The 19,202-nt window shown below is 44.2% G+C and overlaps 1 protein-coding gene across 2 annotated transcripts in view; it reads right to left on the bottom strand.

The window, feature by feature from the left end:
* The window catches only part of LOC140188803 (uncharacterized), a 121,116-nt gene extending 110,013 nt beyond the window's left edge, over positions 1 to 11,103 (bottom strand). For both annotated transcript variants that reach the window (XM_072245449.1, XM_072245450.1), the window contains exons 1-3: positions 10,758 to 11,103; positions 9,641 to 9,782; positions 8,934 to 9,082 (exon numbers count right to left, since the gene is read on the bottom strand). In XM_072245449.1, the coding sequence (XP_072101550.1) occupies positions 8,934 to 9,082; positions 9,641 to 9,782; positions 10,758 to 10,817 (351 nt within the window). In that variant the 5' untranslated portion in view covers positions 10,818 to 11,103. The remainder of the gene's footprint in view (positions 1 to 8,933; positions 9,083 to 9,640; positions 9,783 to 10,757) is intronic.
* Between the last annotated feature and the right edge of the window lie 8,099 nt (positions 11,104 to 19,202).

Raw genomic sequence — 19,202 nt, 5'->3', positions numbered from 1 at the left:
ATGTCCGGTCTCCTACTCCTGAAGCCGATAATCATCTCCTTGATCTGGCTGACGTGGAGTGAGAAGTTGTTGTCACATCACTCAGTCATGACATTCAAATGACAATCAAACGTCATCACAAAGAAGGCACAAAAGCACCTCTACTTTCTCAGAAGTTTGCTTAGAGTTGGCATGTCATCAAAAACCGACAAATTTCTATAGATGCAGAGCATCCTAACTGGTTGCATCGGGGCCTGGTATGTAAACACCAATGCCTAACAATTGAATAGTCTACAGAAAGTGGTGGATATAGCCCAGTCCATTGTACCATATTCAATATTTCAGTCATATTTGAGTAATTGTATCATCATCATAGCTTGGCACACCAGACAGCCAGCCACTCTGGTGTTGTTTGGTTGATGTTAAGCAGGTCAGTGTCAGCTAAATCAGGTGAGAGTGGACAGTTGCGCAGGATGTGTTCAATGCTCTGCACCCTTTCGCCACACTCACAGGATTCGCTGTAATTGTAATTGTAAATATATAGTTTGATTAAGCATTCTTCATTGATTACACTATTCCGGTTAAAGATGGCGCTACTGAAGATCAGTGACAACTTGCTTGTGGTTCCCAAAGCAAGAAATACAACTAAGTACTTCATTAATAACACTTTTTTCTGTAAATAATTATGGTGAATGATTGAGGGGAGCAAAGGTGTCTAATCGAGGGTCGAGGCATGTTTGAGGAGGGGTGGTTGGAGTGAGGCAGAGGCATATTCAAGATGGAGTCGGGGCTTGCGAAGCGGAGAAAAGTCAGGGCAGAGGAGTTTCGGGGCCTGCCCGCCGAAATTGAGAGTAAGGCTTGATCACCTAAGCGCCGGGCCGATTTGGAAAGATTGGGTACGGGCCAAGACATGGCGGCAGGGTCCAGGCCAAGAGCGTATTGATGTGAAGGGCCCAGGTCTCAGAGCGAGGAACGACGAGGTGCTCGGACAATTTAAACGCTGGGCCAGGTGGACCGAAAAGGCAAGGTGCTGGTACCAGAGGCGAGTGTCGGGCTGGTTCTGTTCTCCGCTCTGTGACATTTGCTCTGCTCTTAGCTGCACTGAGCCTGTAGGCCCGCTCTGGGCTCCGTGATGTTTTGTTCCGCTGTGTGATGAACTGAGGCTGAGGCTATGCGCCTGCTCCAGGCTTCGTGTCTATGGACTCACTTTTGTTAGGAATGCTGTTTGCTTGTTTTTATTGCTTGCATGATTTGTTTTTCTCTCTCTCTGCACATCGGGTGTTTGTTGGAATTTTTTTTATTATGTTATTTTGGCTTTGAGGCCGCCTGCAAGGAGACATATCGCAAGGTTGTATAATGTATACATACCTTGATAATAAATGTACTTTGAACTTTGAATTCATTATGGTTTATGTGTAAGAAATAAGTTAATTGCATACGTCATGACACCACGTCATATGTGAGTGCCTCAGCAAAGTAAAACTAAATAGACATGTTTTTCCAGCTCCTCTGTTTTTTTTTCTTCCAATAGTTTTTGGAGTTATAAATATTCAGAAAGGAAGATAAATGTTCAAGTTGGGAAAAAAAGCTCAGCACATGTTTCTTCAGATGCAGAGAAGGACAGTCCAGTTTTAAACAAAGGCAGTAAATAGATGAAAGTAACAAGCAACAAATATGGCTATGGGTTCATAAACAATGAGTACTGGGTAATAATAATAATAACTAATTTAAAAAATCAGAAATGGCTGGCTACATCGATAGACAGACAAGTTTGATTGCACAACAGATGATTGGATGATGTATACTGAATGAATTGAGCAGTATTTTAAAGCAAATGGAATAGCCAATAAGAAATGTGTACCAGTGTTGTTGAGTGTAATGGATGGAAAAGCATACAATTTGCTTTAAAATTTAACTGCTCCAACCAAACCAGCTGAAATGAGTTTTGCTGATATCATGAACGTAATGCAGGAACATTTAGAACTAAAACCATTGTTGGTTGAAGAACGCTTTAGGTTTCATAAGCAGAATCAAAGGGAAGGGAAGTCCATTTCAGCTTATGTGGCTGAATTGAAGAAATTCACAGTGATAGGCTTAATGATGTACTGAGAGATCATTTAGTTTGTGAAATCTTACAAGAAAGCATTCAAAAATGGTTCCTCATTGAAGCACAAAGAGCAGTTGAAATCACTATATCAACAGAAACAACAGCTAGAGACATAATTGAGTTGCAGGCAGGATTGAAGGTCAGTGTGAACAAAAATGCAGCATCTAAACAGGAGCCGGTCTGGCCAAACAAATTGTGTTACCATTGTGGCAGGGGCTCACATACAACAGACAATGCAGGCTTAAAGGCTAAACTTGCAGAAAATGCAACAAAGTAGGACACAGATAAAGAGCATGTTGAGCAGGCAAAAATAAATGGACTACACAGGGAAGAGAAAAAGATAAAAAGTTAAGTTGCAGTTTCATAAAGAGCACTAATCTGCATGCTGTTGATGAAAATTTTGATATGGAGGAGAATGATACAGGACTATGTAGCCTTTAAGATTTACAATGTGAAAACTAACAGAAGACAAGCAGAAGTGAATGGCAAATTAATTAAAATGGAATTGGACACTGGCTCAGCTCTATCAGTCATTCCACAAAGTGAGTTTGAAAGACACTTTAAAGAAACTGAACTGAAGCTGGCAGAGGCCCAATTAAGAACTTATACTGGAGAAAAGGTAACTCCTGTAGGAATGATATTTGTAACAGTGAAATACAACAACCACCATTGGACTTCTATGTGGTAGGGCCAACATTGTGGGGCCATGAGTGGCCGAGCCAACTACAACTTGATTGGAAATCCATCCACCATTTGCTTGCCACAACCTCTGTAACAGAGTCAATTGAAAGGTACTGGATGATATCACAGCATAGTTCAAGGATGGCACTGGAAAACTCAGACATTGCAAAGGTAAAATAGTGTTAAATAAAAATGCCACAGCCAAGTTTTACAAAACCTGCCCGGTTCCTTATACCATCCTTGATAAAAATGCCAATGGGACAATTTAAAATTGACTATGCTGCGGATGTCTGTATAGTGCACTGTGTATATCAGGTGACTTGAGTTGAAATGCATTCTATTTTGAGTTGGAGTTTATTGCTAAGCAGGGATAAGTGTAGTGTGTTTAATATTTCAGTAGTATTTAAGTAACATTGTAAATATACTGTTCAATTAAGTGTTCTTTGTTGTTTACATAATTCATTATGGGTGACATGTAAGAATGAAAAATAAAGACAAGAGCTGGGAAAATGTGTCTACTTAGTTTCTCTTTAGTGAGGCATGTTTTCTCAGCTCTTGTGTTTTTTTTTCTTTTGATTAGTTATTAGAGTTGGAAACTCCAATGTTATGTTTTGTAGGGTCTTCCATCACCTGCAAAGCCCTCCTCACGGATGAGTACGCTTACATGGAGTGCGGCCATAAGAAAGCACCATCCATCATTTAAGACCCCTACATCAAGGCCGTGTCCTCTTCTCACTACTACCATCGGGCAGGAGGTAACAGAGGTCCCACGCCAATGGGTCAGGAACAGTTATTACCCTAGAAGCATTGCGTTCCTGGACTGACATAAATAATTTCAATCGCGACTACTGTGAACTGATTGTATAACCTATCGACTCAGTTTCAAGGACATTTCACAACTCATGTTCTCAGCATTTATTACTTTATTTGCACTTTGTTTTTTTCTGAACATTGGTTGTTTGTCAGTTTTTGTCTGTTTATGTATAGTTTTTCATTAAATTCTATTGTATTTCTTTATTTTCCATGTGAATGCCTGCAAGAAAATGAATCTCGTGGTCGTATATGGTAACATTTGATAATAATTTACTTTGAACTTTAAAGGTAAATTCTTGTGGTGAGGTGAGTAGTTCTAAGATATGTGGCAGTCAAGAGTCTACAGTGGGAGTCTGCCTTTGGAGTGAGGTTGATGGTAGGGTAATTGGCCAGTGGTTTAGGTTGTCGTGCACTCCTGGCACCATGGTCTCTAGCCAGACAAGTGCACCCAGTGAACAGACTGATGGCACCCTAAATGCCCTTCCTCCATTCTGAGTGCTTGTGGGCCAGCGATTCCCACGAGTCGGGAAGCATGTTGCATGTGTTAAAGGAGGCTCTGAAAACATCCTTGAAACACTTCCTCTGATTTCCTGGTAATTTCATGCCGTGGGTTAGAGTAACTCTTCAGCAGTCTGGTATTGGGCACAAAGATACATGATCCACCTGTCAAGGTCCACTGAGCATCATTAGGGCCTTGTAGTTCTGAGTTGGAACCTGAGTCAGAATCAGGTTTAATATCTCTCTCAAATGTCATGAAATTTGTTGTTTTGTGGCAGCAGTATATGCAATTCATAATATTTTTAAACTATAAATTACAATAAGAAATACATATAAATTAAATATGTAGTGCAAAAAGAGAGCAAAAAAATTAGTGAGGTAGTGTCCATAGGTTCAATGTCAATTCCGTCACTTTATATTGTCCTTATGTTGCCAGCACCGTCTTGGGTACATCAGAACGGGGAAGAACTGTGATCTACGAGGCTGGCCATGGAATGATTGTTGGTGCCTGACGGGGTGATTTGAGTCTCTCAGAAACCTCTGATCTCCTCGGATTTTCATACATGACATTCTCTAGAGTTCAGAGAGAAAGGTGCCAAAAACAAAAAAAGAAACACCCGGTGAGCGGCCGTTCTGTGGATGAAAATGCCTTGATAATGAGAAAAGGTCAGAGGAGAATGAATGAATTAGTTCAAGCTGACAGACGACAGTAACTCAAATAATCATATGTTACAACAGAGGTGTGCAGAAGAACATCACTGATGCACAATGTGTTAAACCTTGACAGCAAAGATACAGTTGAAGCCAGAAGTTTACATACACCTTAGCCAAATACATTTAAACTCAGTTTTTCACAATTCCTGGCATTTAATCCTAGAAAAAATTCCCTGTCTTAAGTCAGTTAGGATCACTACTTTATTTTAAGAAGGTGAAATGTCAGAATAATAGCAGAGAGAATGATTTATTTCAGCTTTTATTTCTTTCATCACTTTCCCAGTGGGTCAGAAGTTTACATACACTTTGTTAGTATTTGGTAGTAGCATTGCCTTTAAGTTGTTTAACTTGGCTCAAACATTTTGGGTGGCCTCCCACAAGCTTCTCACAGTAAGTTGCTGGAATTTTGTTCCATTCCTCCAGACAGAACTGGTGTAACTGAGTCAGGTTTGTAGGCCTCCTTGCTCGCACACGCTTTTTCAGTTCTGCCCATAAATCTTCTGTTGGATTGAGGTCAGAAAATGATGTCAAGTCTGGTTCATCCTTGGGAGCAATTTCCAAACACCTGAAGGTACCACGTTCATCTGTACAAACAATAGTACGCAAGTATAAACACCATGGGACCACACAGCCGTCATACTGCTCAGGAAGGAGATGCATTCTGTCTCCAAGAGATGAACGTACTTTGGCGCGAAAAGTGAAAATCAATCCCAGAGCAACAGCAAAGGACCTTGTGAAGATGCTGGAGGAAACAGGTAGACAAGTATCTATACCCACAGTAAAACGAGTCCTATATCAACATAACCTGAAAGGCTGCTCAGCAAGGAAGAAGCCACTGCTCCAAAACCGCCATTAAAAAGCCAGACTACAGTTTGCAAGTGCACATGGGGACAAAGATCTTACTTTTTGGAGGAATGTCCTCTGATCTGATGAATCAAAAATTGAACTGTTTGGCCATAATGACCATCATTATGTTTGGAGGAAAAAGGGTGAGGCTTGCAAGCCGAAGAACACCACCCCAACCGTGAAGCATGGGGGTGGCAGTATCATGTTGTGGGGGTGCTTTGCTGCAGGAGGGACTGGTGCACTTCACAAAATAGATGGCATCATGAGGAAGAAAAATTATGTGGATATATTGAAGCAACATCTCAAGACATCAGCCAGGAAGTTAAAGCTCGGTCGCAAATGGGTCTTCCAAATGGACAATAACCCAAGCATACCTCCAAAGTTGTGGCAAAATTGCTTAAGGACAACAAAGTCAAGGTATTGGAGTGGCCATCACACAGCCCTGACCTCAATCCGATAGAGAATTTGTGGGCAGAACTGAAAAAGTGTGTGTGAGCAAGGAGGCCTACAAACCTGACTCAGTTACACCAGTTCTGTCTGGAGGAATGGAACAAAATTCCAGCAACTTACTGCAGGAAGTTTGTGGAAGGCTACCCAAAACATGTGACCCACGTAAGACAACTTAAAGGCAATGCTACCAAATACTAACGAAGTGTATGTAAACTTCTGACCCACTGGGAAAGTGATGAAAGAAATAAAAGCTGAAATAAATCATTCTCTCTACTATTATTCTGACATTTCACCTTCTTAAAATAAAGTAGTGATCCTAACTGACCTAAGACAGGGAATGTTTTCTAGGATTAAATGTCAGGAATTATGAAAAACTGAGTTTTGTATTTGGCTAACATGTATGTAAACTTCTGACTTCAACTGTACATACATCAGGTTGCTCTTTATTGACTACAGCTTAGGCATTCAGTGCTACCATCAAAACTAATCAATAAGCTTTCAAGACCTACTTCCTTGTGCAATTGGATCCTTGATTTCTTTACTTGCAGACCCCCAGTCAGTTTGGATTGGCAACAACATCTCCTCCACAATCTCCATCAGCACAGGTGTGCAGAGTTCCAATCCATATCGAAGTTTGCTGATAACACCACTGTCATAGACTGAATCAGAGGTGGTGATAAATCAGCACACAGGAGGGAGACTGAAAATCTGGCTGAATGCTGCCACAACAACACACATCTTCACTTGCCCCATCATTGGAGTGTTTGCACAATCTATGGTCTCATTTTCAATTACTCTTCTTACCATATTCTCGATATTTATTGCTTAATTATTATTTCTTTCCTTTTGTATTTGCACAGTTATTCGTCCTTTGCACACTGGTTTTACGCCTAAGTTGGTGCAGTCGTTCATTGATTCTATTATGGTCATTATTTCAGTATGGATTTATTGTGCATGTCCGCAAGAAAATGAATCTCAGGGTTGTATGTGGTGACACATATGAACTTTAATAATAAATTTACTCTGAACTTTAAACCTTGAAGTGCATAGGCCTCAGCAGCATTAGTCACACTGGTTTCCATTTCTGTACCTAATAAAGTGGCCACAGAGTGTAGACTTGGGAGGGTTCTGTGATGCTGCCTTTGGTGGTGTTGTTCTAGTGCTTGACGGAGGTGTTCAGTGTCCGTGTCTCTGAAGCACAAGGAAGAGCTGCTCGGAAAACCGTAAGTTTGGGCTGTGTTTACTGCCTCAGAAAACTGGTTCACCCGGCAAATCACCGGACCCCCGAGCTGCCTCTGCTGAGTGCAGTGTTAATGTCACACAGAACTGAGCGTGACAGTCACTGACCATTACAGAGCAACGCCATTGCAAGATGCAACCGAAGTCTCCACTGCTGCTGGGTTTTACCAAGTCTTGGCTGCTTTGCTTTATCTGCTCACAGACATGAGTCATTAGCAATGTTGCACTTGTCATCCAAGATAGCTCAAAGAAAAGGCAGCTCACCTCCAATGTGCCTTAAGGCTAATAGGGCTCCTAGGATGATGTTATGCAGGAAATTCCATACTTTTAACCCAACAACAGCATCCAAGTCTCAAAGGATTCCAGAGCTGATGGCATCTCGTGGTATTGCTGTGTCATGATTACTGACTAGGTATCAATTTTACCAAACATTACTGAGTAGTATTCAACCTCACCTAATGTTAATCCTATTGAACTATTTCATTGAGTAGTGATACCAACTAATATTAAAAGTAAAGGCATCCGTTAGTCTTGTGAGACTATGGATCTGTGCCTGGAAAGTCTTCATTCTCCAGGGCGCAGGCCTGGGCAAGGTTGTATGGAAGACCGGAAGTTGCCCATGCTGCAAGTCTCCCCTCTCCATGACACCGATGTTGTCCAAGGGAAGGGCATTAGGACCCATACAGTTTGGCACCAGTGTCCTCACAGAGCAATGTGTAATTAAGTGCCTTGCTCAAGGACACAACAGGTTGCCTCGGCTGGGGCTCGAACTCACGACCTTGAGGTTGCTCGTCCAATGCCTTAACCACTTGGCCACGTGCCCACACTAATATTAAATGTTAATGTCACTAAGCTTGGTGATAGCAAACATTACTGACATAGAATTCAAATGGACCATCTGCATAACGACTTGGCAAGCTAGAGTGTGGCATTTTATGATGAATGGCAGACTTGCTGACTGCATATCCATACCATGGGCAATAGGTGAATGAGGAGGGTGATCCACTTGCTTGTATGTCAGATTCCTATAACATCCAAGGAGCTAAGCTAGGTGGTGTTTAGCATGAAGGCTGATTAAATGTGAACCCCATCCAAGAACCTAACCTCAACCCCCTCCCACCAAAGCAGTTTTGTGTGTGCAGATCTATAGAGCCAAAAGTTACAACGCAGCAGTGCATCAAGAATTCTTTGCAAGTACCTTTCTGACCCCTGCCACCCAAGACAAGAGTAGCAGGTCTTGGGAACATCATCACCCCTATTTTTCTCGCCAAGGCTCACAATGTACTGACTTTGCCATAAATGGCCATCTCTGTTCTGTCGCTGGGGCAACCGGAACAGCAGCGCTGTGGGTGGAACACCAGTACAATGGTTGCAGTCCCCCAAGGTCACCCACCATCACCTTAATGGCACCGTAACCGGGGCTTTGTACCGTCATGAATCAAACAGTTAGATGGCCTGCCGGTCAAAGACTGGGCTTTTGTGGTATTGAATATTTTGAAATAACATTGCTTAATAAGCAAGAGTTGTCCAAATACATTTCCCAGACAAAACCGTCTACTTTCAGATACTGTGGCTCTAAGCCCCCGGGCGCTGCTGGTTCACCTACCCGCTCGCTGATGGCGTTGTATTTAATCGCCAGCTCGTCCCGCTCGGCTCGGCTCTGAGCCAGCAGGTCCTCAACGCGGGACAGCTCCTGCTGCAGGATGCTGTTCTCTTCTTGAAGAGGCAGCACGGACGACATCTCCGCGGGGGAAACTACGAGCAAGGAGACAACGGCAGTTAACGGAATCAAATGAGAAGCGCAAGGACTGATTGCATCGGCTGGCTCCACCAACTCCTGGGGGTGATGATAACAAAAGAATGTGTATTCCATACAAGAATCTATTCTCCAGTGTATGATGAATATACCGAGCCAGGGAAAGATTACAGGTTGTGTAACTACGTGAAGTTGCTGTTTATTCAGACAGGTAAACATTACTTTAGAATAGCCTCACTGTTCCCCTCAGGCTCAGCCCTTGAGTAACTCCACAACGTTCCTATTCATTCAACAGGGTAGCGATGACTTTACGGAGTTACTCTTTGCCTATCAAGTTAAAGCTCTGTCTCTGCGCTCATTAATTTGGCAAGTTAAAGCTCGCTCCCAAACACACCACTTGCTTATCAAACCTAGGATTTATTCGGCAAGGTTAAAGGTCACCTTTCCAGGTTTCTCCCTAGCTTCATAGCTGCAGAAAGAACCTCACTTCTGTTTTGGATGGTGCGCCAGGGAGGCAAATGTTTACCCTGATGACTCTTCCTTCTCCTTACCCCTACCTGATGCCTGCTCCTCCATGAAATTTCTGGTGATGATCTCCCGTATTTTGGCAGCGAGACACGTCAGTGGCGAATCCTCGGCATCTCCCCGACATACGAATCCCTTCCCGTTCTCTGCGCTCTGCACTGTCGTCTGCAAGGTCTGTCAAAGACACGGGGTAAGAAGTCAAAGGTGATGCTCCGGATGCATTGGTTACAACCAGCCAGCCCTGCTGAGCGCCGCTGCAAGGGTCACACGCTTCTAAAGAACCCTGCAAGAGGCAGGAACATTGCCTGAGACACCCCAATCAAACATCAAACTGCACTCCTGCAATTGTATAAATTGTCACAGTCGATCCCTGGTATTTTACCGATCTATAAAGACTCCAGTGTGGCAAGTGTTGCGAACTGTTTGGCAGAGATCAGCTGCTCAACATCTGGACTGTGCTGTGGGCTGGATGCTCGAGTTCCCAACCCCAACACTGTACTGGGAAGCCCTGCCGACTGTCACTTCCTCTGGAGATTCCTGCAGGGTTCACAGTCGCAGTGGAGCCAGGTGGACAGGATACCCCGATGGCTACAGCACTGGAAAAAGACCACCAAGCCCATCCGACTGGTTTCAGTGCTCGGGTTACACCCTATCCTACAGCAGTTCACCTTCCGCCACTTTCTCCACACCCCGATTTACACCTCATCGTCCTCTGTATAGGGTTAACTGCTGGCCAATCTGTCATCCTTTCCGTGCAACTGACAAGAACATCTACAGCGTGAGGCGAAGTTTAAAAACAAACTTTTGATTCGAATCTTTACAACCCTGAACGATTCTTTGCAGACTTTAATAAATTGACTTATCTATCCAACGTTACCGGGTTTCGAAGGCACGGGGGTTCGACCCTGCAGCAACAAGGCGGAATGGAGGGACCAAGCGGAACAAAATGGAAAAGAAGCCTTTGATTTTATTTGCCCCCCCCAACTTAGCTTGGGGCTCCGAATGCTAATTTAAAAAAACGCAACATAATATAAAATATTTCATTCACCCTCCTTGCCTGCACCATAAGTCTCAGAAAGTGATATTAAAGCCAACTTCGATCAAAAGGCTGAGGATACGCGGTAGTTGCCGAAGCCTGGGCTCACAGACCTGGATCACCGCTTCCAGTTTGCACCCCTCCTCGGCTGCAGAGTCTCCGCAAGAACTCATCGGAGGGTCAGGGGCCTGCAGGACCGGACCTCTCGCCGCGAACCAAGAACCAGCTGAAGGGGAGGCGGTCAAACTTGCTGGAAAAGCCTGCTCCCGTATCCATTAACCAACTGTCTGCAACTAACCGATCTCCTGGGATCTTCCAGAGAGGTTTGAAGAAAGTGAAGACTGATTTTACTTTCGCTCCTTATTTCTCCTTTAGCCCCCTCTTTCTCGTTGTAGCTCTTAGGAGCCTTGAAGCTCATAACGTGTTTGCTTGTCTCTCGTAAATATCCTCAAGTCTATTGTTTTCTCCCTTACTTCACAGCAGCCAGACCCGAGATTATTTTAAATCCCCCACCCGCCGCAAACAGAGCGTCCATGTGACAGACACTGGGAAGTGCTGGAGGAGACGTAGGGCCCCTCCTCCTAGAGTCTGCGGGGTCCTAGTGCCAATGCTACTAGCTAGGTACCGTTTGAGATACACTTGGAGGTCACTTTATTGGGTTCAGGTGTGGAACCCGGCGTGGTCTTCTGCTGCCGTAGCCCATCTACTTCAAGGTTCGAGGAGTTGTGCGTTCAGAGGTGCTCTTCTGCACACCACTGTTGTAACGCGCGGTTATTTGAGTTACTGTCACCTTCCTGTCAGCTTGAACCAGTTTGGCCATTCTCCTCTCACCTCTCTCATTCACAAGGCATTTTCGCCCACAGAACTGCCGCTGACTGGCTGTTCTTTTCGCACCATTCTCTGTAAACTCTGGAGAGAGCTGTGCGTGAAAATCCCAGGAGATCAGCAGTTTCTGAAATACTCAATCCACCCTGTCCGGCACCAACAATCACTCAACAGTCAAAGTCATCTAATCACATTTGGTTCCCATTCTGATGTTTGGCCTGGACAACAACTGAACCTCTTGACCCATGTCTGCATGCTTTTATGCATTGAGTTGCTGCCACATGATTGGCTGATTTTATATTTGCATTAAGGGGCAGGTACATAGATGCACCTAATAAAGTGACCATTGAGTGTAGAGTGAATTAGATGTAGCAAAAAACGAATTCCCCTCCAACGTCAACCTGGAACGGCACAAGTCTACCCAACTCTGAAATAAAAACAGAAATATTCAGCAGATCAGGCAGTATCCCAGAAGAAAAGTATAGAAGTCTTATTTCAGTTTTCAATAACATTTTATTAGAAAGTATTCATTGTTTTTATTTCTCCTTCCTCTTAGACAGTCAATCATGGCCAGGGATTAGTGAGGATTTGCATCTCTGAGGAAGTTTTTAGAGTATCTTTGGCGTGGTGTCTCTGTCCTCCTGGTAATCTCTTCCCCTTCACTCGTAGATGAACACACTGGACCCAGAGACGGTCCATCCACACTGCTCAGAATAAAATGCCCACGTCAGGAGGTTAATATTAGGCAGGCAACATATAGACCCTGCCCATCAGGACCACTTGAGTCCAGTGAAAACTCCAACATGTGGTGCTGACACAGGAAATTAGACAGACTTCTTTTTTTATTTTACAGTGCCAGTGTCTTGGCTATATCAGCTTTGGTGCTGTCCTCTCCATTGCTGTAGAAGGGGGTGGCCAGTAGCTTTAAGATAAGTCTGAGATCTTGAATTTAAAACATTTACTCACTCAGGCCATTCGGGCCATCAGGTCCATGCCAGCTACTCACAGATTAATGCCATCTGTCCCATTCTCCTGTACCTCTACAAGTTAACAGACACACTCAACAACTTCTGTAGATGTACCGTGTAGAGGAATCTGACCGGCTGCATCACTGTCTGGCATGGAGGACGGGGCTACTGCACAGGACCGAAAGAAGCCGCAGAGGGTCGTAAATTTAGTCGGCTCCATCTTGGGTACTAGCCTACAAAGTACCCAGGACATCTTCAAGGAGCGGTGTCTCAGAAAGACAGCGTCCATTATTAAGGACCCCCAGCACCCAGGGCATTCCCTCTTCTCACTGTTACCATCAGGTAGGAGGTACAGAAGCCTGAAGGCACACACTCAGTGAATCAGGAACAGCTTCTTCCTCTCTGCCATTCGATTCCTAAATGGACATTGAGCCCGTGAACACTACCTCACTTTTAAATATATATTATTTCTGTTTTTGCACGATTTTTAATCTATTCATTGTACGTATACTGTAACTGATTTACTTATTTATTATTTTTTCTTCTATATGATGTATAGCATTGAAACGGCAGCTACATGGTTAACAAATTTCAAATAAACCTGATTCTGAGTTACTCTCTCTCAAACACCAAATAAATTCTCTTTATTTTGACACTTAAAATTTGCAGTAGCCAATGAATCTAACGTGCCCAACAAGAGCAGCTGGAAATTACATGGTGAAAACACAAACTCTACAGTCAGTAACTGACGTCAAGATTAAACTTGGGTCCCTGGAACTGTGAGGCAGCAGCACTAAAGCACTCTGCCACCAAGATACTGAAATTCATTGTCAATGTCTCCCTTCCTCGAAAGCTGGTTCGCAACTCTGGGCGGCCCGGCAGCCTAGCGGTTAGCAACCCGCGTTCAGTTCCCACCACCGTTTGTAAGGAGTTTGTATATTCACCCTGTGACCCATGTGGGTTTGCTCCCATTTCCCAAAGACACAGGGGTCGGTAGGTTAATTGGTCATATGGGTCTAATTGGGCCAGAAGGACCTGTTACCGTGCTGTAAATCTAAATAAAAATACGCAAGGTGATTTACATCTTCCGGGGTCTTATCTTCAGCCTTCAGAGCGGGGACTAGAGATTAGTGAAAAGTCAGAATTTTGCAGATATTTACTGCAAGGCCCACGTTCTCACATGCTTCACTGAACAAGTCCATGAAGACCGGGATCCAAATATCCGCCCACTCATTTCAGATTCTCGCAATTGCCGGACTTGCTTTTTTTTTTCTAACTGGGAAGCTAGGAACCAGGCCGACGAGCACCAATGAAGGACCTCTGCCCGAAACGTCGACTGTTTACAACACGCTGGAGGAACTCAGCAGGTTGGGCAGCATCCGTGGAAAAGATCGGTCGACGTTTCGGGCCGAGACACTGACGAAGGGTTCCGGCCCTAAACGTCGACCGATCTTTTCCACGGATGCTGCCCGACCTGCTGAGTTCCTCCAGCGTGTTGTGAGTGTTGCTTTGATCCCAGCATCTGCAGATTATTTTGTGTCGTCGACTGTTTACTCATTTCCATAGATGCTTCCTGACCTGCTGAGTTCCTCCAGCATGTTGTGTGTGATGAGAAGCTATAGCAGCAGAACGAGGCGCTTAGTTTAATGCTGCTCCACTCCAAACGATCACAAATACAAAGTTTGTTAGCAGCTATGGTGACTCAACCGATTACCCGACTGTTACCAAAACAAGCAGAGCAAGGAGATTCCGACACGGATGCCGAGTTACTTGGTATTTGCCTGGAGAGCATAAAACTGAGATCCGGTGAAAGCTGTGTGAGAGTGTGACAGGACCTGACGAATGTCGGTATTTAATAAGCTTTGGCATTGAAGTTTTCCTAGGGTTGAACAGACATGAGTTCAGTGTGCCAAAGGGCATCTACCTTCTAGCGAAAGGCAGCATCTTCTAGGAGAGGGAGAAGAGCAAAGGAATTGAGAAAATAAATGGAGAAAACTTTACTTTATTACTTTATTGTCGCCAAACAATTGATACTAGAGCGTACAAATCATCACAGCGATATTTGATTCTGCGCTTCGCGCTCCCTGGAGCACAAATCGATAGTAAATATAATAAAAAAATTAAATTATAAATCATAAATAGAAGATAGAAAAGGGAAAGTAAGGTAGTGCAAAAAAAAACCCAGAGGCAGATCCGGATATTTGGAGGGTACGGCCCAGATTCGGGTCAGGACCCGTTCAGCAGTCTAATCACAGTTGGAAAGAAGCTGTTCCCAAATCTGGCCGTACGAGTCTTCCAGTTCCTGAGCCTTCTCCTGGAGGGAAGAAAACGAAGAAGAGTCCAAAAAAAAAGAAAATCACGAACATAGTCCAACTACCGGAGAAAGGAGTGGTTGGGGAGCAATTTGAAACACAGTTCTGGTACAGTTACCAACTAGTGCTAGGACCCAGGGGACGCTGTCTGGGCGGGACTCTGATCTGCTTCCAGTAACTGCGTCTGTCTCCGTGGTAACACTACGTCAAATATTCCCCATGTTCCTGCCACCTGCACGACCATCAGGTGGCCTAAAGTACCCTTGGAGATTTCATATGGCATTGTGTTTACACTTTACTGCTTCACATTCTAAATAAAAGCTGCCAGGGGTAGACTTTAAAAGTTTACAACAACGAAGTGAACACATGGATGGAAATCTTATCCTTATTGAATGGTCACCCTATAGAAGGGGGAAATGACTCCACAGGCTCCGCTCCTCCACCTGCTGAGGAATGTACTAGGTTGATACGTGGTCCTACCTCTCAGCTTCAGCGAGAGGAGAGCAGAGTCCAAATTTATTCCTGCAAACTTGAGCCGCGAGCTCGTCTCCGATACCAAAGGATGCGGTCGGGATGGTACTCAGCCCCGACGCAGCCTCTAGCTCAAAGCCGGCTTGTGCGCCGTAAAAAAAAGGTGACTTGCATCCACCGCATGCACAAAACTAAAAGGCAGTGGGCGCGCTGAATGTGAAAAATCACTGCCTTGAAAGTTTCTCTTGTGGCAGACGCTGACTGGCCTGCTGGGCATTACCGAATGCAAGTTTGGTCATTGCGTTTCTGCTTGTATTTACATGGAACAATGCGACCCTAAACAGGCCATTCAGCCCACAATGTCGTGCCGATCTTGATGCCTATTTCCCTTCATATTCATGTGTCTATCTAAAAGCCTTAAAGTCCGCCAGACTGTCCGAGTCTACTATTACTCCTGGTAACCTACTCCAAGCACTCTCCGCGTTGCAAACTCGTCCTTCATATCTCCTTTAATCTACTCCCGCAACCTTAAAAGCACACCCTCGAGTTTGACATTTCTGCTTGGCGGGGGAAAAGATTCTGACTGTCTATCCTATCCACACCTCTCATCACTTGAGGGACGCACTGAAACTTGGCGCGGCCACTGCAAGGGCCCGCTGGGGAAGGACCACGGTCTAGGTTTCTTCTCCCGCGGGAGTGGGAGGGGTCGGGTGGTGGGGAGTAAACCCCTCAACAATGGTGTGGTAAGGTGAACAACTGGAGTGCCACGTGGGTGGCCATAAGTACGGATATGTACAGACCATAATGGGAACGTATGTAAAGGATGGAAAGTTATTGGATGGTTTATTGTATATAATTTTTTGGAATAAAGTATATTTTGAAATAAAAGAAAAAAAAATGCATCTGTCAGATTCACATTCCACCTTGGCTTCAGCACCCTACGGAGAACAACCCAAGACCGTCCAATATTTTCTTATAAGCTCATGCCCTCTAATCTGGGCATCATCCTGGTAAGCCTCTTACACACTCTCTCCACATACTTCCAATAATAGGGGTGACCAGGTTACTGCAAGTGCAGTCTGAATAAGGTTTTATGTAGCTGCAGCATGACTTCCCTGACCAGTAATGGCAAGCATGGAATTCCCTCTCTTTACCACCAATTCACCTGCACAGCCATTTTCAGTGAACTAGGGACCTGGACCCCAAGCTCCCTCCTGTACATCTGTTACTAAGGGACCAATCATTAACTGTATACTTTCTCCTTTCCTTTAACCTTCCCAAGTGCAACTGCTCACATTTGCCCAGGTTAAACTTCATCTGCCACTTCCCCGTCCGCATCCCTGTCCGTATCTACAACTGATGTTATATTCTCTGATAGTCCTTCATGCTGTCCACAACTTCACCAATCTTGGCATCATCTGCAAACTTACTCATGCACCCATCTACATTTTCATTCAAATTGCTGATATATAATCACAAAAAGCAGAGGCCCTGTGGAGCACCACTGATTCCACTGACCTCACCCAGAAAAACAGCCTTCCACCCCTACTCAGTTTTGAATCTAAATGTGGAATTCTTCTTTTCATTCTGCTTCTTTCACGAATTCCAGCATAAGCAACATACAAAAAGCAGCATCCAATTTGCAAACTCCCACAAAAGCATTACAACTATGACCAGCTAATCTGTTTTAGTGCTGGTGATCGAGGAAACTTCTTCAATCAAACGTCACAGGATCTTTATAATGGAAAAGACATTTTCAAGAGTGCAGGCATCTCCAAGTACTTGTAGTGTCAGCTTTGTGCTCAAGACTTGAGGAGTTGCAGCTGGCAAGTCATATGATTAACAGGCCTTTTGGTCCACTGAGTTGCACATCAACCTGTGCACTATTTTGCCATATATCCCACTGCACTCTTCCCACTTTTCCATCAATTCCCCTTTGGATTCTACCACTCAGCCGCATATCAGTTCAGTCTGGTTCAGTTTTCATTTATTGTCATTTAGAAATGCATGCATTAAAAAATTATACAACGTTCCTCCAGAATGATATCACAAGAAAACACAAGACAAACCAAGACTAAAACTGACAAAACCACATAATTATAACATATAGTTACAACAGTGCAAAGCAATACCATAATTTGATAAAGAGCAGACCATGGGCACAGTAAAAAAAAGTCTCAAAGTCCCGATAGACTCATCATCCCACACAGGCGGCAGAAGGGAGAAATGCAGCACCATTGCAAGCACCCGACCGCAGCGGACTCTGAGTCTGTCCGAAAACTTTGAGCCTCCGACCAGTCCCTCCGACACAGCCTCTCTGAGCACCATCCTCTGCCGAGCGCTTCCACCCCACCCCGGCCGCCGAGCAACAAGCAAAGCCGAGGATTTGGGGCCTTCTCCTCCGGAGATTCTGGACCACACAGTAGCAGCAGCAGCGAAGCAGGCATATAACGAAAATTCAAAGTTGCTAAAGTTCAAAGTAAGTTTATTATCAAAGCAATATATGTCACTATATACAACCCTGAGATTCATTTTCTTGTGGGAATACTCAATAAATCCCTAATAGAATAATAACCATAATAGAATCAATGAAAGACCGCACCAACTTAGGCGTTCAGCCAGTATGCAAAATGGGCAAATAAAAGAAAGAAAAGTAATAATAATATATAAGCAATAGATATTGAGAACATGAGATGAAGAGTCATTCAAAGTGACTCCATTGGTTGTGGGAACATTTCAATACAGGGCAAGTGAAGTTATCCCTTTGATTCAAGAGCCTGATGGTTGAGGGGTAATAACTGTTCTTGAACCTGGTAGTGAGAGTTCTGAGGCTCCTGTCCCTTCTTTCTGATGACAGCAGTGAGAAGAGAGCATGATCTGGGCAGTGGGGAACCCCGATGATGGATGCTGCTTTCCTATGACAATACTTTGTGTAGATGTGCTCGATGGTGGGGAGGGCTTTACCTGTGATGGACTGAGCCATAGACACTAATATTTGTAGGATTTTCCATTCAAGGGCATTGGTGTTTCCATACCAGGATGTGATGCAGCCTGTCAATATACTCTCCACTAGACAGCTATAGAAGTTTGTCAAAGTTTTACATGTCATGCCGAATCTTCGCAAACTCCTAAGAAAGTAGAGGTGCTGTCGTGCTTTCTTCGTAACTACACTTAGAGCTGGGCCCGGGACAGGTCCTCTGAAATGATAACACTGAGGAATTTAAGGTTGCTGACCCTCTCCACCTCTGATTCTCCGATGAGGACTGGCTCATGGACCCCTGGTTTCCTCTTCTCAAAATCAATAATCAGCTCCTTGGACTTGTTGACATTGAGTGAGAGGTTATTGTTGTGGCACCACTCAGCCAGATTTTCAATCTCCCTCCTATAAGTTGATTTGTTGCTGCCTTTGATTTGGCCTACAACAGTGGTGTCGACAGCAAACCTGAATTTGGCATTGGAGCTGTGCTTAGTCACATAGTCGTAAGTGTAAAGTGAATAGAGCAGGGGGCTAAGCACACAGCCTTGTGGCGTATCTGTACTGATGGAGATTGTGGAGGAGATGTTGTTGTCAATCTGAACTGACTGGGAGCTGCCAGTGAGGAAATCGAGGATCCAATTACACAAGGATGTGTTAAGGTCAAGGTCTTGAAGCTTACTGATTAGTTCTGAGGGGATAATGGTATTGGATGCTGAGCTGTAGTTGATAAAGAGTATCCCAATTCAGGCATTTTTTTCTGTCCAGATGTTCCCGGGTTAAATGAAGAGCTAATAAAATGGCATCTGCTGTGGACCTGTCATTCCGGTAGGCAAATTGGAGAAGATCCAAGTCACTTCTCAGGCAGGAGTTGATCTATCAACCCCATCTTCAAGATGTCAGAAATTAAAAACAGCAATTGGAGCAAACCCTTGTGGTCACAAAGGAGACAAGGACAAGCATCAAGAGTACCAAAGATCAGGACTGAACCCAAGTCACTGGAGCCGT

The sequence above is a fragment of the Mobula birostris genome, chromosome 27, assembly GCF_030028105.1.
Source record: "Mobula birostris isolate sMobBir1 chromosome 27, sMobBir1.hap1, whole genome shotgun sequence".
In the NCBI taxonomy this organism is placed as follows: domain Eukaryota; kingdom Metazoa; phylum Chordata; class Chondrichthyes; order Myliobatiformes; family Myliobatidae; genus Mobula; species Mobula birostris.
Note: the sequence above shows the minus strand (reverse complement) of the source record. Positions and strands in the feature narration are given on the sequence as shown.